This window comes from Phacochoerus africanus, chromosome 5 (genome assembly GCF_016906955.1).
Source record: "Phacochoerus africanus isolate WHEZ1 chromosome 5, ROS_Pafr_v1, whole genome shotgun sequence".
Lineage (NCBI taxonomy): Eukaryota > Metazoa > Chordata > Mammalia > Artiodactyla > Suidae > Phacochoerus > Phacochoerus africanus.
The window spans coordinates 96,233,626-96,261,329 of NC_062548.1; the positions used below are offsets into that span (position 1 = coordinate 96,233,626).

The window sequence follows — 27,704 nt, forward strand, 5'->3', positions numbered from 1 at the left end:
TCCATCTGCAGCACAGGGGGACTCACTGGTACCTTCTCAGCTACTGTCTGCTGGCATTGCACGGTGAAAACCAGAGATATCCACTGGTATTCCCCCCAGTCTTTGTTTTCTTTGCCCCTTCACTCTCCTTTTCTCTAATCTCCTCTGGGTCCTCAGCCTTCCTCTTCCCTCCCATCTTCTTTTCATGCCCTTTTGTTGTTTTTCATCCCCTTCTCTCTTGTCTCCCCATATTAGTCTTGTCCCTACCCTCTTAGGTTCCTCAGGCCCTGGGAGATGCCTACTGGTTAAAGATTGGCTGTGCTCAGGGTTCAAACGACTCACCCAGTCAGGGCTTTGTCTGTCTCAAATGGACAGGTTCCAGGAGGACTTCAGTGATGAAAGTTATGTGAGACAGGGTTGATGTTTTGTTTGCACAGTTTAATATAGCAACAGACACCTAATGCATGCTCAGTTTTTGTTGAAGCAATGGATGTATGAATAGATGGATAGATGGATAGGTGAATTAACTTTGTGACACACTTTGCGTAATGTGAAAAGACCATAGCATTCCTTACTGTTGAGGTCCTGTGCATGTTATCTCCTCCTTTACAGTAGAATTGAAAAGGCCAACAACCTGCTCTACATCGACCCTGATGCCTTCCAGAACCTTCCCAACCTCCGATATCTGTAAGTGATGCCCCCTGCTATGATCCAGATTGTGCATATTGTGCATTCCTATTTTAGCAAAATATCCATTTGTAACTCTGGGGAACAACTGCTTTTTATCAAAGATGTGGGGGAGAAGCTGAAGCAGGGAGATACTTACTGGTGGATTTTAGGTTAATGAGTGAATTCCACTAACATAATTGCATTTTGTTTTCATTTACAAAAACAGACATCATAAGGAAAGTCATTTGCATTAATGGGATTGTCACACGGACCTCTGGCAAAACTAGTCATAATTTACCATTAATGAGATACAGCCAAAATTTCTGTTAGCATTTAGCTTGTGACCTTGACCTCAAAGACACTGTCTCTCTTGTTCTGCATATAAGCATTTCTTCTTTGATAGATTATAGTGTTTTATATGAAAAGTTTTGGTTAATAATAGACATGGTTATTTTTATCAGCAGAGAGATTTCTGGTGTTTGAGCTCCATCCCTGGGACCTGCCTCCATCCACAGAAACACTGCTTCTTCTACTCAAATGGCTTTCAAATTAGCTGAGGGCTTGACAGAGCCCTGAGTGCTATGATGGGGACCCACAAAATAACATATTAGACTTTGACTTACGGAATCAAACCTTCTGGACCCATTTATTAGCTATTGAACATAGGCAAAACTTAACATCTCAAAGTTTATTTCCTTGTTAAGAGAATGGAAATTATCATAATAATGGATGTGTATCTATTATCTATCAACATAATAATAATGGATAACCACCTACTCGAAAAAGACAGATTTTAAGCAACAATGATTTATCATTTCTTACCTGTCTCTGAAATGATCAGTGGAATGGTTCTGCCGAGCTGGATGCTGTTTGCCCTCTGCCTCACCTTAGTTAAGTTCAGTCCTGTATTTATGGTCAGCTGGCAGGTGTAGTGGGAGCTGGCTGCTGTGGATGGTCTCAGCTGGGATGACAGCTCTCGTACAAGGGGTGTTCATTTCTAGCAACTAACGGGCTTGTTCTCATGACAGTCCTGGAGTGCCGAAAGAGAGAGTAATCTTGTAAGCCTCTTGAGACCTAAACTCTGAGTTAGCACACTATTTATTCTGCTGCATTTTATTAGCCAACACAATTCATGGGGCCACTCCAGATTCAAGAGGTGGAGAAACAGATGCTACTACTTCGTGGAAAAAGTTGCAAAGTCACAATACAAAGCATGTGGATACGGAGAAGGATAGAGAATTGAGACCATCTTTGCAATCAATTCAAAACATGTAAAAAGTTTGGCACAGGGCCTTTGACATGGTAAATGCTCAATAAACATTAGCTCCTAGTGAGATTATGGCTCTGTCCCTAAATTTTGATCCACGAGAACTGGAGTAGGCAGATATGTTAAGGAACACTGGGCCACAATGGCTTAGCTTTCTGAATGGAAACTGACTGGGGGATAGAAGAGAGTTAACGGAAGAAAATCCACATTTGACCTGGAATTTCCACTCTCTGAGAGGAGCCCCAGAAAGGATCTGAAAAAGAAATAAGGCCTTCAACTCCTGAGTTAATACCAGAGGCAGGACCAGCTTCACCAGTACACAACTAGTGCAGTCTCACGGGGCTCCATGCTCAGAAGAGCCCCACAACCAGAGGGCACTGGGTTTAATACTCTGCTGTCACCATCTTGAAATGCTTAAACATTTTTGATCACGGAGCCCTGCATTTTCATTTTGCATGATACCCCACAAGTTTTGTAAACAGTCATTCTCTGATTGACCTGGGAGTCTTGACTCCCTAAATGGACTTTACTATACTTGTTGCAGAAGCAAACCTGGGTCAGGCCCAAAACAGGGGAGGAAATATGGAGTAACAGAAAAGACACAAGTCTTAGAATAAAAAAAAAAAATCTAGGACCTCATCCTGACTCTTTGATTTACTCTTGGGGCAATCTCTGGATTGAGATGCACATAGTTTATAGGATCCTCAAGTGAGATTTATGTAGGAAAATATATTGTAAACTACAGACTGCTCAAAAACACTAATAACTGTACTAAACATCTGTACATCTGTATTTCTGGCCAAAAAGTCTACCAGTCCACCCTCAGAAAAAGTCCAGTAAGAGTTGAATAGACAATGACAGCGGCCACTAAGATCTGAAGCTTCTATCCAGCGTGTTTGACATGAGCTCAAAAAAAAAAAAAAAAAAAAGAGTAGTTTGGGACATGCCTTTACATTTAAGGGAGCAGTACAGAAAAGAAAAAGACTATAAATGATGTTAGAAATATTGGATTTCAGATGGGATGCTGATATTTATTAACTAGATAAGCCATTCTCTAAGCCTGTTTCCTTATCTATAAATTGGGGTGGTTGGAAAAACTAAATATGATTATGCCTGTAAAAACATTTTGTAAATTGTTTTTTAGTATATAAACCATAAAGAACTATATAAGATTATTGATGCCTGTTACCCAGTTGGTTTCCTTCATTCCTTCTTTTCTTCTTTCCCTCTCTTCCTCTTAGAAAAAGTCTGGGTGGAATAGGGGTGACCATAGAACCTTCGAGAACAAAACAAAAGCACCTTAGAATATACAAAGGGATACCCCCATTCATAAACTGTCACATGTGTCTCAAAAAACTCTCCTGCAGAGGAAAGATTCAAGAAGGCAGCAATCCCATCAAGCACATGTTCCATAGCCCATGACAGTATCAGCTGGGATAAGTATGAAGGACTGGGAATCACTGCAAAGCTTGAAATCAAGAGATCCAGAATTTTACCTGAATATTAGCCAACGCCTTGGGGCCAGCAACATTCAGTCTTATTAGTAAAGACCTTCAGCCCTCCCTCTGAGGGGGTGAGGGCTTGGAGGAACATGGGAAGATGTGGGCATAGAAGGCACAGCCCTAGACTGAAGAGGGAACTTGGGTAGCACAGAGAGGATAAAGATCTGACTGACTCTGTGTCATCTGTCATCAAGTCCAGCCTCTCCTTTCTGTCCTATTCTCACTTTGAGATGTTAAGTAAACCTCCATCTCACCTGACTCTCCCATTAAGTGCAGACAAAGCTGGAAGTTATGATTCTAGCCACATCCTTTCCTGAGAGGAAGTTATTGTCCTCAGAGTATCTGAAACATGCTTTCTAACTGGAGAAAGAAAAGAACTTATAAGTAATTTAGAGGAACTGTGTCATAGTCAAATGATCTTCCTTGATGGCTCTGAAAAATATATATACTTACATAATTCTACACTGTGGAAAGTCTTTTCACATGCACTGCCATGCTGATACCCATCAGGAAGTTGGGACAAACAGCTGTCTGTCTTAAGCCTTTTGACTTATTTCCAAGGGTGTGCTTCTCCCAGCTCCACACTGATCCTGGGACATAGCATACAACCCTGGGAACTTCACACTCCAAAAACAACTCCACCAGCAAGACATCCATTCAGGGCTCTTAGACTGTGGTCCTCTGAAATATTTTCCAAACAGCTAAGAGGAATCACCTAAATTCAGAGTTGGGCCTCTAAGCTAAAAGCTTATGTCATGGAAACAAAGTCCAGTTAAGCTTCCTTCTTCTTTCTACACTTATTTGCGTCTGTGTGGCAGTCATCAACAGCTTCTTGATCCAGCAGCCAGGTGGAGGTGGATGGCAATGATTTCAGATATTCTTTGGGATGATGAACTATTTGCTTCAAGGCAAAGAAAAAACACCAAAAGGATGAAGGAATCCAGAAGGGACCAGTAGGACTAAGGAGTAGTTTATTTCCTTAAGCCAGGATAAATACATATCATCACAGCCAGCAAAGCAGGAAATTGCAGGGGTAGGGGGGAGTTGCCATTTGACTAGAGAACTCTAATTGCCTCGCGCACACACACTTAGAAATGTTGTTCTGGAATTCTTAGCATTGATTCCACTTCATACTGATCATTTGATGGCACAGAATTCAACACAACTAGAAATCAGCCTTCTTTATTACTGTCTTCATACTTTCCTGGGGAACCTGAAATGGTTAGGGAAAAAAAAATTCATGAATAAAGAAATGTACTTTTACTGGAAGAATATACATCAAAGGATTCATTTGGGTGGATTTTTTTTAAGTCAATATTGTATTTGCAAGCAACATTTCTTTCTTTACCACTCTGCCTTCCTGGAGCTGACCTTTTGTGTATGAAAGATTATCTATTGATCTGTAAATAAAGTTTACACAATATTTTCTTGCCTTTGCATCCTGTCAGTGTAATTCTCAGGCAGCTGGATGTTGCTCTTTGCTACTCAATAAACCATGATTCCATCTTAGCAAATCCTTGACACAGCTGGGTGGGACCCCCACCCCCAACTGACAACCATCTTCCTCTTGCATGTGAGCCAGGTAGAGCTTCATAGGATGCTGTTAATGGCAGCCACACTGTCTGCTTTCTCCACCCAGGGATGATTCCAGGAGACTCATCAGTGGGACTCACTCAACCTCAGTAATTCAGGCTGTTTCATCTCTACCCCTCTCCCTAAGTTCTTCTCTCACTTTTTCTGCATTTCTCCCTTTCATCTGTTTTCATAGGAGTGATGAAATTAGCTTCTTCAATTATCAAAGCTAAGCCATTTGTTGGACATCACACGCCAAGAGGGGTAGAGGACAGGGGTTCAGCGAGGATGCACAGGGGCTCTGGGGTCACCTGGCTGGGCTCAGGTTTCCGGCTCCTGCCCTTCTTCATTGGGTGACCTTGAATAATTATCTAAACTTCTCTAAGTCTCAGATTTCATTTCTGTAGACTAGGAGTAACATGGCCTGCATCCTTGTGTTGTTATTAAATGAAGTACTAAAAAGAATGACTGACATTTAGAAAATTCTCAGCAAATGTTGGCAATTCCCAAACTTGTCATTTACTAGCTAAGGGAGCCTGTGTAAAGGACTCCATCTCTTTGAAACTCAGTTCTCTTCTCTGTCTTTAAAAAAGAGTACCTTCTCTTCAGAGACTCTTGTAAGGATTAATTTGATGATGACAATAATAATGATATGGTGGTAGTGATGACCTCTTTCCCCTTCTAATATTTCTAAGGTTTTGAAGGCCTCTTTAACTGTTTCTTTTGGACAGAGTCCACTGATCAGCATCCAAACATGAAAATACATCACTCATGTTTCTCAAAGGAAAAAGGCTTCCTTCTTATAAACTCCTAACACATCCAAAAAGCCCACCAAAGAAGCAAAATTACATTATCCTGCAGAGTTCTAGTGGAGGGTTCCTAACTCCTCCTTTTATTCATTTTTAACCCTGATGGTCCACAACACCCCATGCCATCCCCAGCAACCAACTGGTTGGATTATGCTTCCTATTTTTATGTAGGTTTACAGTTTAACTCTTTTACCATATTTCTTTGCATTTGAACCTCACAAGAAGGAGTAAGCCAGGGAGTAAAAGTACAAGCGTCTTACAGAAGTAAGTTGGCCTTGCCCGTACTCCCTGGTCACAGAGCTCTTCTGACAGGAAGGTGCAATGTCCCTGTGCATTGGATTATTCTGATATTCAGCAACATTTGGTTCTCTGTAATGATGGGAAAAGACATATACTAGGGTTCATTTGCCAAAGTTATGGCAGTCATGTGCATAGTAGAAAGGAGAGGTTCCTTCCCATTTCTCCTCCATCACTTTGGATGTGAATTAGCCAGTCAGTAAGGACTCATGCATTCAACCATTCAGTCATCTTTTATTGAGGCCATACTATAACCTAGGCTTCACTGTGCCTGTTTACTCAAGATCCAAAAAATGGCAAGACAGACAAAGCCTCTGCCCCTATAGAACTTACATTCTAATGGAAGAGACAAAAACTGTTGGATTATGTCAGGTGGTAATGGAGATGTGAAGAAAAACAAAGCAAGGAAAGTAGAGTCATGGTTTAGAAAGGGGGGTCAAGAAAGGACAGAGGGGATAGCCTTATGAGAGATACAGGAGACATCTATGGACAGCTCTCAACACAAGGAGCTCAGCTCTTTGGGGAGAAGGGACTATCATGCATTATTCCCTGAAAATAACACATCTGTCCAGTTGTGTGGCACTAGCCATAGATAAGATGACTGATCCAATGTCTTGGGCTGGACTAGTCAGGGAAAGCTTATTGGTATAGGGAGGCCTACAACTTGAGGGATGAACAAAATTTGAAAAGATGGAAAAGAATGCATTTTCAATGAAAGAAAGGTAAGTAAATACATAGAATATAAAAGGGCCATGCAGCAGGCAGAGGATTGGGAGGAACTGAGTCTTAACTGAAAACAAGGTGCACACTGAGAAGGAGTATGACTATATTAGGATGCACTGGGTTTAGTGATATTGGAAAACTAAATTACACAAATGAGTTTTGGCCTAACACAGTGGTAGAAAATAAGCTTTAAGGACTGTTGAGCAGCAGAGTGACAGGGTGACAGTCACTGGACTTTAGATTGACAGGTAGCAGGATATAGACCATACTCAAGGGGAAACCTGCTAAGGGCCAGTTGCCATAATCAGGGGTACAGGGATGGTGGCACCTGGAGGAAGAGAAAGGCATGGTTCAACAGGGGATATATTCCCTAACAAGAACCACTGGTATATTATTTACCTCTAGGTCAGACAAGGACCCAAGTGACAGCAGTGATTTTTGCCCACTCACTTCTAGTAACCCCCAAAGCCTCCCTTCCCACCAGGGACTCCTGCACAGAATCATCCTGCAGACAGCATTCAAAAATCCCCTCTGGGCCAGAATCATCATACACAGGGGCTGTGATTTTTAGGAGGAAATTATTAACCATCTCCCCAGCTGTCAGTATTCTCTCTCAAAGATGTTTGGGCGCAATGGAAATTACACGATTGCTTCTTTTATCAGTAATCTGTCCAGCAGGCCCAACTTTGCCTACTATTGTCAACTCCGGGAAAAGATAGCCAGATTTTTCTTTGTGGAACAATGAGATTTGGAATAAGATTTCAGCCCAAGGAGAGCAATTACCCCACCCTTACCTGAGGACCTAATTGTAAGGATGGTGATGGTTTCATGCTGTTAACCTCTCCTCCTCCTTCCTCTGACCTGCTCAGTATTTTCTCTTGCAAGAAGTCCAGGTCTTGTCCATCAGCAATACAGTTATTGGATCTATCAAGTCACATCTGTACACTCAGGTCTTAATATTCTTCTTATCAAGAGAAGTGGCACATTTTTAAAAAGGAAACTGGAAAAGCCAATGTGGAACCCAAGGACTAATCATGACAGACTCCAGGGCATGGGAGCTTCTGAGAGGGAAAGTCCTACAGGATTCACTACAGGATCAGCATATGGGTAGCCACCTACTCCACCCACTTGCTGAGTCCCTAGATGAAATTTTCACGGGATACACCTTTTACAAGGTAGGTGTGTCCTCACATCGTTAATTTTGAAATAAGGCCTGTCTCTGTCATCATAAGAAATCAGATGTAAAGACATGTTTGGAGAGTGTTCAGAGAGAAACTAGTCTCTGATTAGCTGCATGAAGCTCAGCCCTGACTTCTTCCTCATCGCTAGTGTCACCCCCATGTCCTCCAGACAGGAATGGACTGATCTCTTCAAGTGCATCTCCCTGACTGTTGGTGCTGTAAGTCTCTAAAGGATGTTGTCATGACTACAAGGATGTTTGGGCACAAGGGAAATTACACAATCGTTTCTTTATCTGCAAAATGGAAATAACAAAATATGCTTCAAGAGACTAATGGAAGAGGAGAATGGACTCTACCTCCTCTAAGATCTCTGCCAGCAGTTAAGTGTCTAAACTGTGATCTTCATGAATCTGGGGATCCTAGTGTCACTGCCTGCCCTAAGCTCAGCAGAGTCAGATCCAGCACAAAGGGTCTTGCACGGAAGGAGAAAGTCCCTCTCTAAGAAAGGCAAATCCAGCCTCTTACAGACCACTGTACTTCCCAGATTAGGCTCCTCTCCCCCAGGATTCAAGGAGACCTTTTTAAATGCTGATGCATTTAGATGCATCAAAAACTGAAAGCAGCTGTAAATTACTCTTAAATACAACAGAAGCTTAGCCTCTTAAGCTAAAAGAGAGTTGCAGGATATACCCCTGCCACTTTGGTCCTTAACAAATGGGCACAAAGGCTTAGTGGAGCTTGAGATATACTGGATGTGAAGGTCCTAAGAGGAAGACAGTACCCTGCAACCACTGGAGCTGGCCTGGGAGGGCAAATTCTTTGCAGGGCTGACCTCAGGCACAGGCAAAAGACAAAAAGCTTAGCTGGCAAGAGTCTGAAAGACATCAAGAGAAGCCCTGCCTCCATGGAAAAGAAACTACTGCCTCCTCTTCTACAACTGCAGCCTCACTATTGGGAAGTTTAAAGGATATTTTGGTCCTTCCAGACCCTTTTAGATTTGCGATTATCCCTGGGAGAGGCCACATATTAAGATATTAGAGCTAACACAAGAATTGTCAGCTTCCACCTCTGTAGGGATGGGGCAGCCCCCAGAAGCAGAAATAGGCCAGAGGAGACTGGGCAGTGAGGTGGGCAATAGGGGGCAGGCAGGACAATGAGAAAGGCAAGCATCATGCCAGTAAACTCTGATTACTAGACACGGGGCTACTCCAGGATACTTCATCACCATATCCCCAGTGCATGGCATGAAAAGGGCTCTCAACTACTCACTTTCCTTTTTAGAGAAACCTTACTGTGATCCAGACCTCTTGTGTACCTGCTCCCCTCCCTCGTAATACTTGTTGAAGTATCACATTTGCTCCTTGATGCTGTCATTCATCTCAAATGCTTTATCTTTTACAGTCTGTGTTCTTAGGCTGCGATCTAAGAACACAGGCATGTTCTAGCCAAGTGGCCCCATGCTCTCAAACTCGGCTTATCCACCTGGGAAGATGCTGTCTTCCCGTGGGCACAGCAATAGGAGGAGTGCATTCTAGGGGAGTCCTCAGCCAACCAGGTCAGCTGGCCTGAGACTGAGGAGTCATGAAGTGGCAGGAGATGTCATCATTTGATTTGAAGGACCTCCCATCCCAAGCAAAGCCTGTGCCCAGTTCATCTCTGGGCTCCCGCAGAGCACAGGGTCTGCACACAGTAGACCTTCAGTGAAAATGGAGGCCTGGGTTTGAATCTTTCAGTTTGGGTAGCCGAAGGGAGGCAGCTGTTGTTTTTAGTGAAATATCTTGGGGCGTTACAGAGTGTGAACACTGCAGTGACAAATATTCTCAGGAAGAATATTTTCATCTCCAGCAGACATTACAAAAATGTTCTACTGAAGTTTAATCATGAGCTCACTTATAGCAAACACCCCACAAATAATGTCTAGTTCAAGAGGCTGTGAGCTCCTCCCCCACCAGCTTGGCATTCAAAGACAGCTGAGCTAGGAAGAGGGAGCCAGGTGATTGGGAGACATTCCAGGGAAGAAATTAGGCAGCCTCCCTCCAAAGCTCATCTAGCATGGTCTGTCTCTGACAAGGGCCAGACCACGGGAGCCACATGGACACAGATAAACAGGGCCAGACACTAAGAAAAAGCTCTTCTCTTTATAGGAGAGCCACTCACCTGGGTTCCAGCCCTGGTGCTGCCTGTGAGAACTTGTAGTAAGCAAGTAGCCAGACCTCTTTAGGCCTCATGTAAGAAGGGGAAGAAAAGAACAGCCCTATCTCCATCAAAAGGTTATAAGAAAATGAAAGGAAGGGATAAGAAGAGTAAGGGTGTGGTGACACTTTGATATTTGGAACCAGCAAAAAGTGTAAGCACTGCTAATTGGACCAGGTATTGCTGGCAGATATGGGGTGGGACACAAGAATCATAACTTAGAACTTCCGCTTTGTATTAACTTACATAGCCTTACATAAGCCCTCAGCTATTTACTGATGGTTCCACTTTACAGATAGGAAATTTGAGGTTCAGAGATGCTAAATCAATTGACCAAACTTGCAAAATGGTATTAAGAAAGGGTCTTAGAGGAGCTCCCTGGTGGTCCAGTGGTTAAGGGATCGGGCACTGTCCTCGTTGTGGCCTGGGTTCACTCTGTGGTCCAGAAACTTTTGCACACTGCAGGTGTGGCCAAAACAACAACAACAAAAGGATCTTGGGACAGGACTGACACTTATTGAACATCTACTAGATGGCAGACCCTAAACCAGCATTTTGTTCACACAACTCATTGTCCAATCTTCCAAAACAGTGAGACGTGTTTTCCCCAATTTACAAATGAGCAGTTTGAAACTCAGAGATTATGTGGCTGGCAGAACTGAGAACTGAAGGCAGGAGTGTCTGACTCCATCCCGAGTCACCCCACTTTCGGGCACACCACAGCTGGGAAGGGGCAGAGTGCAGGTGAGGCCAATGTCACCATCTCCAGTGTTCTGAGCCAAGAGTGACACCTGATTATTGTTTGTTATTTGGAACTTGTGATCATCTTTGCGGGCAAAGTTGAAGTGTACCTAAGAAATAGCTTTCTAAATAATTAATGCTAGAAATGAGTTGTGGGGGAGGGTGTGCAAACTGTTTAAAATATTTACTCTTTTGTGACTCTCCAGTGTAATTCAAAAGTAACTGCTTGCCACAGATTGGTAGTTTGATTAAAATTATTCATACATCGACATCCAAGAAAGTCCCAAAAGATCACCTTTTGGCAATGCTCTGTTAGCAGTGAATCTAGCTTGGAGAGATCCTTAGGTTTTAAAAGTTCTCATGCAGCCAGTGTGGTTTAATGGGAAGAAGATCTCTGAGAGGCATGGGAGCCAGAGGGCCCAGGTTCAGGTTCCTTTTCTTCCACTTTCCAACAGAAAAACTAACTGTAACTCTTTAAGCTTCAATTTCCTTCCATCTATAAAATGGAACTAATACCAGTTATCTTCATCATGGAGTTGATGAAGTTGTGGGCAGGAATTAATAACTTCAATACAGGCACAGCCTTTTATAATGGTGCCTGACATGTGATAAGGTAATTGGTAAGTATTGTCTATGATTCATTCCATTTCACTTTTAGAAATTTGGGTGATTCATTTACCCTCTGTGAGCTTATCAGTAAGATGGAAGTCGTAATTACATTCATCATAAAAACTCACAGTACAGTCAAAGGAGATACTCTGAAATAACTTTTGTCAATTATCTGTGCTACACAAATATAAGGCAAGGTGATTTTCCAGTCATTTCTTCCTACAAGTCTGGGTCAGAACTGCAACCTGTGGAACCAGTTCCTAGGACTTTAGTTACCTCTCAAATACCAGTCATCTTGTTTACTGCCACTTTAGGCAGCCTCTCACTCGGGCCCAAGTCAGAGACTGGTCACTCTGTCCCCACGCAGGAGGAGACAGCAATGAAAGTTGCCCCATGGTCCTCTTAAAGTTCCTCTCTCAACCTACGTGACACCACAGCAGATCCCACCCTTCCTGTGATGGGGGGATGGGAAGGGCAGACTCACACAGTTGCCTGGAGGAAGACCTCTCACAAGGTCCCTCTACCCGTTTTCACACCCACTACAGAAGAGGTTCAGGTTGTGTCACTGGTTTCTAGAAACTCAGAATATAACATATCTCATACCTTGGCATCTCAGAAAGAACTCCAACTTTGACATCCTATTATACTGAGATCTGCCCTGGCCATGAAGGTATCCTACCATGTGCTCCAAATTGAAAGGATAAATAACACCAAAGTGAGGGCTACAGGGTAGCCATCACAAACTTTATTTTTTCTACATCTGGGTCCAGTTTGTTGAAGATTTCTCTTCAGTTTAGTCCTCCTTTGATTCACATTGCCATTAGAGAACAGGATTTCTTTTTACCCAGATATGGTGTGTAGAGAGGTTAATGGCAGGGCTAGGAGTAGGAATCTGATTCTGTGACTAGAGACTCTGGGCAGCTGCATGGGGTTATCAGAGCCTCTTACCATCCCTCTTCTGGCTGTAATAAAATGCCTGAAGATGTCAGGAGAAACTGGATCATAGTTCACTTGACACAGTGTGCCCTTTCACCAATGTGGTTCTGATTTTCTGCGCTTTAAACTTTGATTTATATCACAGTAGAGGAAGAGAGAGTGCTAATAGAATACCCTGTCTAAAAGAGAGTTTGCCAACCGTGGCATGAATGGTAAGAGTATTTTCAGAGAATTAGCATAAATCAGCATAAACACTCTAGCTTCTGGCAGGGCTTCCAAGGTTAAATTAGGAAACACCAAACTCAGGAGATCCTCTCCAACAAATGAGGGATCCAAGGTCAATGTGTTTGGGGAAAGCCAGCACACTACTTCTTTCTCTTGGGTATTTATAATGGATACTATTGTGGAAAAGGCTCCAAGAATCCCACAGAAAAGAAACTGTGTAACCTTATTAATCCAGCATTTCCTAGATGTATTTGTCCATTGTAGCCTTTCATTTGTAAGCAAAGCATTATAACCTCTGGAAATAGCGTTTCTGGAGAAAAGCTCAAAGTTTCTAAGTTGGAAAGCATATTAAAGGTCACAGAGTTCAACTCCCCTTTCCAATTTTACACCCAATTCCAACGTATGAGGTTTTCCCACAGACATCCAAGCAATTCTCAGACACCAGCCGGGAGTCCTGCAGTTCAACTCAATTCTGAGCCTATCTACTTGATACAGCATCAGATCCCACAGATGTAAAACAGTCCTGTAAGACTATCTCCTTTCAGACAGCACTCAAAGTCCAGGTTGTCACCTATGCTTCTGAAAAACCAGCTATAAATTGGAGGTTCCAATAACCCCTCCTTGAGTTTGGTTACTTTGCTAGAGCAGCTCACAGAACTCAGAGGAACACTCTGCTTAGTAGATTACCAGCTTATTATAAAAGGATATAACTCAGGAACAGCCCAATGGAAGAGAGGCACAGGGCAAGGTATGGAGAAAAAATTCAGAGCATCCATGCCCTCTCCAAGCCCACAACTCTCCCCACCCAGAAGTTCTTGCCAGCATGGGGAACAAAGACCAAATATTTTTCTAATCCTAAATCACAATATCACTCCTTATGAAGAAATCAGCCATACAGTTAGATGCATTTTCAGAGGTAGAGAACCATGTGCCTCACAGTATAATCTGTTCCTCTGTTGGACAACTTTTGCAATGAATGGGCCTAAGTCATTTGGGTAAGCCTAACAATGGTAAGAGCAGAACCTTTAGAGTCAGAAAGATGTGTATTCAACCTCCAACTCTGCCCTCCTTATGTGTGGCTTTGTGAAAGTGACTGGATCTTTCAGCTGAGTCTCCTCCACTCTGATATGAGATGGTAATGATACTTGTCTCCTAAGGTAGCGGAGAGGAATAAATAAAATAATCAATATTAAGTGCTTGGTGTGGGACCTGATACATAGGAAGTGTTGAATAAGTGTTGACCATTATTATTATTAATCCTATACCTACTTTCCTGAGTAATACAGCACAAATCTATTACCCTTTCCATCTGGTAGCCCTTCAGAATCACAGCTTCTCTTCCCAAGCAAAATAGCCCATGTATTGTGCAATATAGTCTTGATTCCTCACCCTATCAGCAAAAAACAAAATAAAATAGCCTATGTCCTCAAATGATTTTATGTATAAAATATTCATATAACTGCAGTATTAATGTCTGCATTACAACATATACAGAAAAATGACATTTTAAAGTATGAAATAGATATGAATAAATAATGTGCTTTGCCATGAACACCTTGTCTCATTATATACCATTTCATATGGCACAAAAAGCCTATTTTCTTCTCATTAAATATATTATAATGATGGATATTTTAGATAAAGCAGTATCATAGGATGTGCTTCATTATTTTTTTAATCCTTAGTTTTACACTCAGAAAAGCAATTCACAGGTCACATAAATACTAGATTTCCATGGCTGTCAAAGCTCAGAACAAAACTTCACTAAAATAAGTAGATCCAATGGAAGACAAGCCAATAGCTGCACTCCCTGAGTCAGTGTACTTATTTCAATCCTATTCTTTCATGCAAATATTTTTATAAAATTCAGCTAGTAATTTTCTTCCCTAATGTCAATCAGATGTTCTTACAAACTACCTGGAAGACCTTGGATTTTTACGTTTCTAATCAATGTGTTTGAAACCCAGTGAAAAAATTTAAATGAGTGAGAAAGTTGTATATCTTTGTTTTTAAAATATGCAATACAAGACCCTTCATAAATGATGACGTGTCATTTTCAGCAATAAATTAATTTCCATTTCCCCTCTCAATTCTCTCCTTTCAAATGCTTTTGCATTCCTCTTCGTTATTAATACATCACCTTTCTCTTAAAGAGATAAATCAATATGTCTGATTTGCAAATATCTGCTTCATAGCATTATTTCTGGTAGCCATTTGTCAGCACCGAAAAAGTCAACAAATGTGGATCATTTGTATTTTTTTTAATGGGTAGGTCATCTTCAATTTTTCCAACTCTTTGCAGTAATGTTCTTGAGATGACCAACAAGCCTCCAGGGGAGAGTATGATCAGATCCAGAGACCAGAATCAGACAGGCAAGAAGGTTAATCCAAGCAAGTTTGTCAAAAGAGGCAGGAGATCACTAGAGAAGGGGGGCAGGAGGAATCTGAGAAATTCAGCTACGGCTTCCAGTGGTTCCAACAGAGAACATGGAGCATTAGGCAGCAGATGACAGGCCAGCCTGCTCAGGCAGCATGGAAGTCCCATAGGGGCAACAGGGACGCAGACAATGAAGCTGTATCTCAGTACCCAAGAGAAGTGGGGGAAAGCAGAGCATGGGCCAGGTTTTAGGGGAACCAGGAAATCAGTCAAGGTCTCACAGAAATGGAATACAAGGCTGGACCATGATCAATAACTGTGCCTGGACACAGTGCTAATGTTTCCTGTTAGGTAAATCTTATTTCCTTGGGTAAAAGATAAAGGATCTGAGTCCTAGAGACTTCAACTAACCCCTTGAGACTTAAAAAATAGTCCAGCCAGGACATGAACCCAAATCCTCTAGCACCAGAGCTGCTAGTTTGAAGCTATGCTACACATCCTGTCTGAAAACAGGACCAGAGCCCAATTGTTAAACCAGAATATTAGGTCAAAACAGAATCTGCTGCCAGGCTAATAAGGCTGAGATCTTTAAAATCCTGCCTTTGGGCTCATTAAATTCCCCCTGATTGCTAAGGAGTCTGGTTTCCATGGAGACCAAGGCAAGTTTGAACTGAATATGAGTTAAATAGTCCCAGCTTTGAAAACAGGGGAGGAAAGAAACCAGGCTCTTCTACTGTCTCCTGTAATTCCTTACCCAAGATCATCTTACAGAAAGAGAAACTGAGGATCTGACAAGGTAAATGAACGGCTCAGTACCATCCAACTAGTGAGAGCAAAGGCGCTTAAATCCAGGGTCCCTAATCCTAAATCTTAAGGCCATTTCATCAAACCATAGCTTATTACACACACTCGCATCTAACTCCAAGTCTGTGTAATTCTATACCTAATCAAATTTTTATTTAATGATTCATAAAGTACATGTTAGGATATTTTCTAATGATGTATACAGAGATGCTAATTCCCAGTTAATAAGGACCTATAGTTAATAGAAACCTCAATATCAGGGAGCCTCAAAAGTCGAGTCTTTTTATGTATTAAATGTAGTCTACTTTTCTCCTTATCTATCCCTGGACACTAACTTATCCCAGAGTCATCAGGAGGAAGGATTTCTTATCTAAGAGGCTAAAAAGGCAATTAAAAATGTTTAAAAAAAATGAGCATGGGATGTACATATCTTTTTGAATGAAAGTTTTGTCCTGATACATGCCCAGGAGTATGATTGCTGGATTATACATAGTTCTATATTTAGTTTTATTATATATCTATATCTATCTATATATGAATGACTGGCTCACTGTGCCAGACAGCAGAAATTGACACAACATTGGAAATCAACTATGTACTAATAACATTTTTTTTAAATGAAGAAGAAGACAAAGATTTAAGTGCAAAGCTTATATTATGAGAAACCAATTAAAAGATAGAAAAAGGAGTTCAAGTTCAAACCCTGAGTCTTGGCTTCTAGGAAATGTGCTTCGATCCCTAAGCTAAAACCACCACTGGCAGCATCCCTGCCCTAAATCAAATTTGCCTAAAACATCTCAACAGGCCATTCAGGGCATGGTATGCACTGTTTCTGCCTCAGTTCACAAACTAAAAGAAAACTGGTTCACACAGCTTCGGAGTTGATCATTCCCTGCTATGGTGGATTTTTAGTGGAACAGAGATGAAGAATTGCATTCTTGGTTAGCATGTGTGATGGAGAGGGATGTCTTTTTTATACCCGACTCTTCTCAGTTCAGTGGGTTATGTAACAGGTTCTTAATAACCGCCCATTAGTTTGTCCTGAACACTACTATAAAGTCAGGGTGATAAGAGGATGATAATAAGGGCCACCTCTGTTCAGGGAGTGCCACCTTTTCTTACTTCCTGTTTCAGCACCTGAAAGTGGCTTCTAATTGCTTAGGCATCAAGTCCACCCTTCTCTACCTAGCTTTAAAAGTTCTTGAGATACTGCTTCCTCCTCCTTTTAGTTCTAAGTTTCCTCTGTGCTGCACCTCCCACACCCCTCCTGTGATCTAGCTACGCACACTCCTCTAGTTCAGGCCAATAAGCTCTAAGCTGACTCAGAAATCTGGTTTGTTCTCCTTTCTACAAGAATTCCTCCATGACTAATCCAATTCATATTGCTATCCCACCCCCTGAACTCTTTTAAGACACCCACAGTCAATAACACACAGTTTAGCACTAGACCTATCTGAATATTTGTCTATGCTACTCTTAGCTCCTCAATTCACTCACAAACTTCCTGCAGACACGACATAGTCTTTAGTATCCTCTCTTAGATGGGTGGAGGTTTATGGAAGGGAGGTATATAGCCCAGTACAAGAAAAGTGAGCATGCACACAAGGCTGATTTAAGAAAAACAACCACAGACACTCTTGAAGATTAATGAAAGCACTAATGAGGTTTAGGACAATTGAGCCCTGGAGCTATGGGATCAACTGTCCAGGACAGCAAGTATATTATCTAGTTAGGTGGCAGGACAGAGCGAGACTGGTTCCCATCAACTGAAAGGACCTCGCTAAGTTCATCCTGGTGGGAGAAGTACCCATTTTCATTATTGTAACCTTAAGACTAGGGACAGTAGGGCATGAAAGGTGTTAACACCTTCTCAGAATGTAAAACTGGCTGTCGAGAAGAGAGGACTGCAAGCCAGTTACCTTTCTTTAGAAGATCCATTTGGAGAAGTTAAATTTGCTGACATTTTACCCTCAGGCCTTTACCTGTTTTTGAAGATAAACTGCGGTTGAGTGAATCAAAATAATTTCACAGCAAACAGTTATTTGACCAAAGCAAACCCATTGAGACATAGAGCTTCTAGCTGATTACCCACTTCCAGCCTCCATCAGACATGAATTTATTGATCAAAGGGGAAAAATGAATTGAAAACTAAGTGTTCATCCGAACTCCATTTCCTGAGTTATCTTGGGGTTATAGAGAGTTTCAGCTATAGAGTTATCACCAATAATCCATCTCACTAGATGGTCACTAGATCTTTTTAAGTGTCTTTAACTCAGAACTGCTGGAATAATTTTAGCCATTTTTTCCTCTGTGTTTTCTTTTCTGTAAAGACCAAAGATTTCAATGTGCATCTATAGACATTTATAGATGTCTCATAAATAGACTGGCTTTGAAAGCTCATACTATTGATACTAAATAATGTACTTGTACTGTTCTCAGGACAATCATAAATCCTTCCTTCCTTCAATTAGATAAAATGCTACTCATTCATTAAGAGCGAGCCAGGTTGTTGCCCATATAAAGTCAAACCAGCTAAGTGTGATGAACATGGCTAGTGAATGATTCCTTTGTCATGCTCATTTTTTGATGGTACATAACATATTGCCTAGCCTGATACAATCAAGCATTTTATACATGCCAATCCCTGTGTCAACATCGAGTTTTTATTAAAAAAAAAAAAAAAAAACATGATTTCTACCATCATGCCACTTACAATCTGGGTGAAGGGACAGTCATTGAATAGACAAATAAACACAAAATACTACATGGTTCAGAATTTTGATGAGTGCTAGTAAGGGACAAGTGCTAAAAAGAACATGATTATACAGGGAATAAATCAGGAACCTTAATTTAGACTGACAATCAGGGAGCTCTCCTATGAAGAAATGACATGTATACCTCAACCCTGAAGCACGAGTTGAGGTTGGCCAGGTGAGGAGCAGGTGGTGAGTCTTCCAGATAGAGCATGTGCTTATGTGCCTGCAGATGGGAGACCTTAGTGCTCTGGAAGAATTGAAAGAAAGCCACTGGTGCTCAAGGGAACTGGGGAGGGTGGCAGGTGATAAGCATTCAAGAGTAGGCAGTAAGGAGTATAGATTTCACTACATGAAAGAACTACAGAAAAGCAAAGGACTAGAGTGATCTTATTTATTTTTTTTAAAGAATGCTCTGTGTGCTGTATGGAGAATGGGTTTGAAAAGGACAAGAGTAAATGTGTGGAAAGCAGTGAACTAGCACAGAAATCTAGAAGCAAGATAATGGTAGCCTGTTCTAGAATACTATCAGTAGAGGTGGCAGAAACTGTATGGAATCAAATATTTTTTGACAACTGAATCTAAGAGGACTTTAGATGGACTGCAAGTGGACTGCAAGCTGGGGAGTAAGGGTGAAGAAGCCAACATTAACGTCACATTTCTTTCTCTCTTTTTTTTTTGGCTTTTTTGGGCCAAACCATGGCATATAGAAGTTCCCAGGCTAGGGATAAAATCTGAGCTGCAGCTGTGGGCCTACCCCACAGCCACAACTACACCAAGTCCAAGCCGCGTCTGCAACCTACACCAAAGCTTATGGCAATGCTGGATCCTTAACCCACTGAGCTACAATAGCAACTCCTAATGTCACATTTCTAACAAACAATTGATAGATGGGAGTGCTATTTATGAAGAAGAATTGAGAATCAGCTTGGTCAAAGCAAAAGGAGAAAATAGTTTAGTTTACGATGTCAATGAGACATTGAGAAAAGGATAAGTGAAGTAAACTTTAGTTAGAGATAGACTAGAGAAGTCAGAAGTAAGTAAAAATCTAGGAGTTGTCATCATATTGAAATCACATTAAGCCATGGGAAATGAGACTTTCCCAGATTGTAGAGAAAAAAGGCAGAAGGCTCAGAGTCCAGACAGAGGAGGGGGTGCCAATAACAGAGCAACTAAAAAGGAGTAATAAAGAAAGAGGCAGAATAGTAGAAAAGTGCAACTGGACAGAAACTAATAGAAGAGAGAGACTGGCAGCACTGAAGTCTCTAAAAAATGAGAATTTTAATTGTTCATTAGATTTATTGGTTGCAAGTTGGTGGGCTTGAAGCATGATAACAATAATTTCAGTGGAGAGATGTAGAATGAAAACAAATTGGGGCATCTTCAACAAATCGAAGATGAACAGGACATGAGAAAACAAAGGTGGCATTCTGCAGACAATGCTTTCTAGAAACTTTACTATAAAAGAAGAGAAACAGGGCTGAGCTACAACTGGAGACAGACTTGGAGTAAAGAGAGACAGCAACCATCAGTGAATCTGTAAAATGTGAAATTCAGTACAAGTTAGTGCTTGCCTTAGTTTAGGTGCTCCAAAATATATCTGAGCAAGGGCTTAACAAGTAAGTAGTTTATTTTACATTCAAATCCAAGGAAAGAAATTGGATAACTAAGAGATGAGGAGGAAAAGCCAACTCAGCAATGTATCATCAAGCACAGTGGGTTAAGGATCCAGTGTTGCCACAGTTGTGGCATAGGTCACAACTGCAGCTGGGATCTGATCTCTGGCCTGGGAACTCCATATGCTGAGGATTGCCCCCCCCAAAAAAAAAGAATGTATTATCAGCTGATTACCACCATGAAATCAAGGCCCAATTATGCTAGAAACCATCTAGGGTGTCATTTAGAATTGTTCACCCAAAGGAATGGGAAAGTTCAGCAACAGAAGAATTGTCTTACGGGGTGCTAACGCCCCAGTACCTCCTGATTTGCCTCATGCTTCAGAATGGTTGAGTGTATTCCTATAAATGTCCCACTTAGAGATGGTAGAGAAGTCCAGGAGAGAAAATGAAAGATACCCAGTGTAACTGAGGCCAGTGTCTGCTAAATTAAATCTCTAAGTAGCTGGTTGCTATAGTAACCACTAGAGTAAAAGATGGAACAAGAGAATGGGAGGCAGGGCACAGAGGCATCTGATATAAAGTCTACCTTGATATTCACACACTCCACCTCTTTTCCAGTCTGGAAAAATTAAATGGCTTTTGTCTAGTTTATGCCAGAGCTGGCACATACAATCTCCTGATTCCTAGCCTCCAGACCTCCCTGCTTCTGTTTAAGATTAATTACTCCAAGTAGCTATGATACCTGACAAGTAAATTAACTAAATAAGGGTTTTGATAATTCTTGGTGACAGTAGAGGAAATGTTTTAGAAACATCAACCAATTAACCTAATATTTTTTGAGCACATACTGTATTCCCAATCTGTACAAAGTAGTACAGCTTGTCAAGGAATATTAAATATGGTCCTTGCTTTGATGTCTCATTAAAAGCATACTTCATAGACACATGGAAAGAGATCTAAAAATAGCAGAAGGTTAGATACGATTAAATAACAAATGTGGAGTAGGACTGTGTCAAGCTAGGAAAAATCCAGTTACGGCAATGTTTCTGTTGGGAATGAGCAGAATCTCAAGGTGATGAGGAACAAACATGAAAGCTATTTGTTTTCGTTAAAAACTTCAAACTCCAAATGTTAACAGAAGCTATCTCTGGTTAGTGAAAGTAGAGGTGATTTTCACTTTCTTCTGTGGGTGTGTCCATATTTTTCATAAGCCTCACCATAAATATGTACTACTTTTATATTCAAAAAATACATATTTTTAAATAACCAAAGGATGGAGAGCAACTAGAACCCTCACACACTGCTGGTGAGAAGGCAAAATGGTTACAGCCACTTTGGAAACAGTTTGCTCACTTCTAATAAAGTTAGACATACTCTTACCATCAACCCAGCAATCCCACTTATGGGTATTTACCCAAGAGAAGTAGAAACCTGTTCCCTCTATTTCATTCTCATTCTCACTCTCTGACATACCACAAAAACTATACACATTTTTTTTTATAATCACAAAACCTGGAAACAACCTACATGTCCTTGAATGAATAAGCAAACTGTAGTATATCCATACAATGGAAGGCTACTTAGCAATAAAAAACAGTGAATGACTGATACATACCATAACATGTAAGAATCTTAAGTGCACTTTACTGTGTGAAAGAAGTTGCATAATATATGATGGCACTGATGTGACATTTTGGCAAAGGTGGTACGAACAGGAAGTAGAGGTGACTACAAAGGGGCAACACAAAGTAATTTGCAGGGTGATGGAACTGTGCTGTATCTTGAGTGTGATGGTGGTTAAACAGCCGTATATGCTTGTGTTACCTAAGATCTCTACACGAAACAGTTTATTTTGCAGTGTGAAATTTTTTTTAAGTAAATAACACAAAAAAATTTTAATAAAGCATGCCAACAGCACTTTCCCACAAGTGAAAAACAAAGGGAGACCATCACCCCCATTCAGTGCAAAAGTTCTGATACCCATTTTGAAAATCTCCTAAGTCAAGTCCTTGGTATTAAGGGCCAGTCACCAGTGGCCAACTCAGTAACTCATTCTTGTACTGATTATCTTCCTTCCATCTATGTTGCATTCCCCCTGTCCCAAACTCTCTGAACTCATATTATCAAATATACTACCTACAAACCAGCCTTTATCTCAAACTCTGCTTCCTGGGGAACCCAGGCCAAGAAAAGCAGGCCTTGGGAAAGATCCAATATATCTCTGGAAATTTCAGCTCTAGAGATTTACGGACCATCTCTTGAGAGTGATGGCATCAGTGGACTCGGCTCTAACTAACCTCCAACATCTTCCCAAGAGAGAGTCTGATGGGCCTAGCTTAGGTCGTATGCATACTCTGGGGTCAAAGAGTATGGAACTCATGCCCTCATCTCAACAGAATCATTTGGAGAAGAGAAGAGGCAGTTCTTCAAAGAGTACAAGGAGGTTGGAGACAGAAGATGATTTAGGAAAATTCTGTTACCTAATTGCAAGCTGCTTTCAGATCATGTTAATTTATCTTTTCTTTTTTTATTATAGTTGATTTACAGTATTCTGTCAATTTCTGCTGTACAGCAAAATGACCCAGTTATACATATATATACATTCTTTTTCTCATATTTTCCTCCATCATATTCCATCACAAGTGATTAGATACAGTTCCCTGTGCTGCACAGCAGGATCTCATTGCTTATGCACCCCAAATGCTATAGTTTGCATCTACCAACCCCAAACCCCTAGTCCATCCCACTCCCTCCCTGTCCCACCTCCCCTTGGCAACCACAAGTCTGTTCCCCATGTCCATGAGTTTGCTTCTTTTCCATAAATAGTTTCCTTTGTATTAAAAAAAAAAAAAAAAAAAAAGGTGTGCACTGTGGCCTACTAGCACACCTTTGTGCTGAGGTATAAGCTTCTTTTCTCTAAGAAATCAGTAGCTTACTAGACCCTAGTTAGAGCCTTAAACTAGAAAACATACACATGATTCTGGTATATTATGGGATTTTCTGGTAGATTTTTCTGAAAGCCCAAAATCAACATTTTGTGTTTGAAAAGCTTGGACTCTAGCAATTGTTAAAATCGCCAGCTTCATGTTTTACTCACTTTCATTTTGTCTCTCTCTAGGTTAATATCCAACACAGGTGTTAAGCACTTGCCAGCTGTTCACAAGATTCAATCTCTACAAAAGGTTTTACTGTAAGTTTAAAGAATGGTTTACCAACTCTTTACTCAGTAGCTGATCTGCCCAACAGCCTCTGAGCCTGCAATATGCATTGTTTAGACTGCACTGTCCAAATATGGTGCTCTGCGTGAGCAAGTATCTTTGCTTTTACCTGAAGACCAGCTAATCTCAGTTGGGAGAAAGTCAGCAGGCTTCCTAATAAGAGAGTTGTCAACAGAGACAGCTTGTAGCAAATCAGGAAGTCTCTCCTTTCTTCACTGCACACCTTACGCTCCTCCCCCTATAACTCCCTCTCTTCCACTATCCTCTCCTCTTCCCTCTAGACTCCCAGGCTGCCTAGGCATAAAGAAACCACAGTGTGACAAACTCACATCAAAGTGTTAATGATCATGTATTTGATATAGTTGCCTTTTCCCAAGTTATCTGTATTTTGAAAGAGGGGGAGAAAAGGCAGTATATAACGGCAAGTTTATTTTCCATAGTGTTATTTTAAGAATCTGGACAGACCCAAAAGGAAGAGGTAGGGAAGCAATGTAATGCGCTAACAAGAAAGGAAGGAAAAAGGAAAGTGAGGGGGGCGGGGAGAGAGAAAAATAGAGACGCTCACTCAATTTTGCAAATTGTTTCAAGCAGTTTAATCCTTTTATATGTTAGATCAGACCCAACAAGGAAACTTGAGAGGATGAGGGGTACAAACAGAAAAATGAGACTCTCTTCATCCTTTCAGTCATGAAGAGAAAAGCCAATGATAACATTTTCCTGTGACCCAAGGAGAAAAAGGAAAGAAATTAGCTGTAAGCAGGGGACTGACATGGAGGAAGATGAAGGCCCAACTAAGGTGGATGGAGAAGTTTGATATGGAGATAGAAGGTCAGCCTAAATGTCTTTATCATAGTGAGCAGGTGGAGGCAAAGATAATAAAATGGTATGTTAGAACCTCAGCGTAATTGAATTCGCTAAGAAACCTTTCAGACAGGGAAGAGACTGGATGTCTGCAAATCCATTTTTAAGACGAACTGATAGGAGTTCCCTTGTGGTACAGTAGGTTAAGGATCTAGAGTTGTCACTGATGTGGCTCGGGTTTGACCCCTGGCCCAGGAGTTTCTATATGTCACAGGCGCAGCCATCAATAAAGATCTAATATACTAAATTAGATATCATTTATTCCCCAAACTTTGAGTTCATCGTCCTTTAGAAGAGTAACTATTCCAACATTACCTCAGCTAAAGACTACACCATGCCAAGTAGACTAAGTGTGGGGAGGTGACATGAATGGAGCTGACATAAACATCTAATTTGTCTGTACTTTCTCCTAGAGACATTCAAGATAATATCAACATCCACACTGTTGAAAGAAATTCTTTCGTGGGACTAAGTTTTGAAAGTATGATTCTGTAAGTAAAGAAAAAAAAATCCAGTGGAGTAACATTGGGCTTTTCATTTAATGACTTCTTTCTCCTAATGGTACACTCCTTTTTTGTTTGGATGACCTTGGCATTTCACCATTCAAATTTCTCTTTGGTTCTATGTCTTTCTCTCATTTCCCATCTTTACATTTCAGAATCACAACATGGAGCCATGTTAATAATTTACGATTCTGTAGTGTGATTCAAGTATTTAAAATTGCTCTTTGAATGACGGTCTCCTGTGATGCAACATCTGTTCTGCGGGACAGAATAGTTCATGCATCAATAAAGCTAGTTATTGCCTGGCAAGGCTTTTGTCATCCAAAGAAAAAGACAAAGAAGACTTCTGAATTAGGCAGATATGGATATTCCTTCATAACCATGCCAAGCAACTCCTGTTCAGCCCCATGCTGAGCAAAGATGACTTCTCATTTTTTTGGAACAGTCATGTTTTTTAATGAGGTTGAGTTCCTCCCTCTGACTTTTGGGAAAGTTTCTAAATGCATTCTGCATTGTTAATGAAGTACCTTTTAATGGTTTGTGCCTGGAGCCTGCATGGCCATTTATCCACTTCCCACGACAGCCAAGAAACAGGGCACTAAGGGTTACCAAGGGTTTGTGGGATCCATGGACGTTAGATGAACAGAATGACATTTGGAGAACATGGAACTGCAACCATATCTTGCAAGGAAAGTATTTTATCTTTACATTGCACACATTGTTGTGTTTGTGTGCTTTAATATGCTGCTATGCAAAAAGGTAAGTTCTAGTCTAAAAAGAATTTTAGTCATTTTCATAGTAATAATATGGTTTAGAGACCGAGCTGCACCAAAAAAACAAAGGAGGGGAACAGAGAGAAATAGCAGGCAAATATGAAGCCATATTGAAGAATAAATCTAAGCACAGTATTTGATGTAGTTTTTTTTACAGGGAATAGAAAAGGTTTGAAAGAGACTAGCAGAGAAATAGAATATGCCAAGGAAAAAATAAAATCAAAAGCATGTGTTCAAGAGTACATAGGATTAAGACAAAAATTGTCGATAATACCTAATCCTTTCACTTAATATGCTCATGGTAATTGTAATCTTTGTGTATGCGAGCGCATGTGCACATGCATTGGAATAAGCTGATGGGGGCAAGAGAAGCATGAGAGAGAAAAGGAAAGCAAAAAAATCTAATTCAAATACAAGAAACATGAAGTTCCCATTGTGGCTTAGTGATAACAAACCGGACTAGTATCCATGAGGTTGCAGGTTCGATCTCTGGCCCTGCTCAGTGGGTTAAAGATCTGGCGATGCTGTAGCTGTGGGGTAGGCCAGCAGCTCCAGATCTAATTCGACCCCTAGCCCAAGAACCCCTATATGTCACAGGTGCAGCCCTAAAAAGACAATACATATATATACATATATATCTGTATCTACATATATACACACACACACATATACATGCACACAACACTATGAAATATGTACAAAATAAAAGTCATCATTCTAAGCATAAAGAAGAACGAAGGTGAAGTGATGGGAGGGTTGAGGGAAAGAGGGTAGCTGAGAAAAGGTGGGCCTTCAAAGAAGAGAGGAATTTAGCCACAGCCTTGGAAAAGGACAAGCAGAGGAAACAGAATCAGCAAGGCCAAGAAGGATTTAAAAAAAAAAAAAGATAAAAGTGAACTTTTAGAAAATGGTGAGTACCAGAGTAATACTGGCCTGCTGGGTTGTAACACAAATACCACAGCACAGGGATTCCTGGTATACACTATGGAGGGGGAAGATGAGTGATAAATGTAATCACTTGTACCTGGATGCTTGTGCTTCTTTAAATCTTGCTGTAAACATGTGTCATTTTAAAACATAGTGATTCAAAATTCGTTCATGTTAAAATGCAGCAAGTTTATTAATAGAATATCTTCATACAGAATATATAAGTGGGAAACTGGAATTAATATAATGTTAGATGTCAATTATCTCAATTTTTCAAAAGTGGGTGTGTGCTAATAGCATTCTCAATGTTGCACATTGACACACATCCTTTCTGTCCAGGACATAAGAAAGAAGGCAAGCCATCCTGAGCTACACAGTCTTAACTCTTCCCAAGAGAAGGAAAAGAACTGGAGGAAAAAAGAACCTTTAACAGTTTTGCAAACTCGAATCTACAAAAGAAACTCTCCTCCCTCATAGCTGCTCTCCACAGACTCCTGTTCACTGACATGATGTGGTTCCCCAGAATTTAGAACACACTCTCCTAGCAAGCAAGGACAGCTTTCTTCAGAGTCAGTACTTCTCAGACAGGTCTCTAAAGAATAAATTCCCGGGAGTTCCCGTCGTGGCGCAGTGGTTAACGAATCCGACTAGGAACCATGAGGTTGCGGGTTCCGTCCCTGCCCTTGCTCAGTGGGTTAACGATCCGGCGTTGCTGTGAGCTGTGGTGTTGCTGTGAGCTGTGGTGTAGGTTGCAGACGTGGCTCGGATCCCGCGTTGCTGTGGCTCTGGCGTAGGCCGGTGGCTACAGCCCCGATTCGCCCCCTAGCCTGGGAACCTCCATATGCTGCGGGAGCGGCCCAAGAAATAGCAACAACAACAACAACAAAAAGACAAAAGACAAAAAAAAAAAGAATAAATTCCCCTTTGTGAAAACAGGATTTTTTTTTTTTTTTTAACCTCAGATGGTCCTTAATTCAGAAATAATAGAATCAGAAGATCCTTACACACCACAATTCAAGTCTCCAGCTATCCTTAGTTTGGGTGCTTTGTCTGGATGCTGGAGCACTTTCGCCCCCTAGGGACATGCAAGGGTACTGGGGGGAGGGGAAGCCTGGCAAACCGGCTCTGATGCCTGGAAAAGCTTTCTATGCCTTGACATTTTTCAA

At 41.1% G+C, this 27,704-nt stretch overlaps 1 protein-coding gene across 6 annotated transcripts in view; it reads left to right on the plus strand.

Moving 5' to 3' along the window:
* The window catches only part of FSHR (follicle stimulating hormone receptor), a 169,094-nt gene that overhangs the window by 118,543 nt on the left and 22,847 nt on the right, over window positions 1-27,704 (plus strand). For 5 of the 6 annotated variants that reach the window (XM_047782103.1, XM_047782108.1, XM_047782106.1 and 2 more), the window contains 3 exons: window positions 592-666; window positions 23,375-23,446; window positions 24,749-24,826. In XM_047782103.1, coding sequence (XP_047638059.1) covers window positions 592-666; window positions 23,375-23,446; window positions 24,749-24,826 — 225 coding nt within the window. The remainder of the gene's footprint in view (window positions 1-591; window positions 667-23,374; window positions 23,447-24,748; window positions 24,827-27,704) is intronic. The other variant, XM_047782105.1, reaches the window with a different exon arrangement.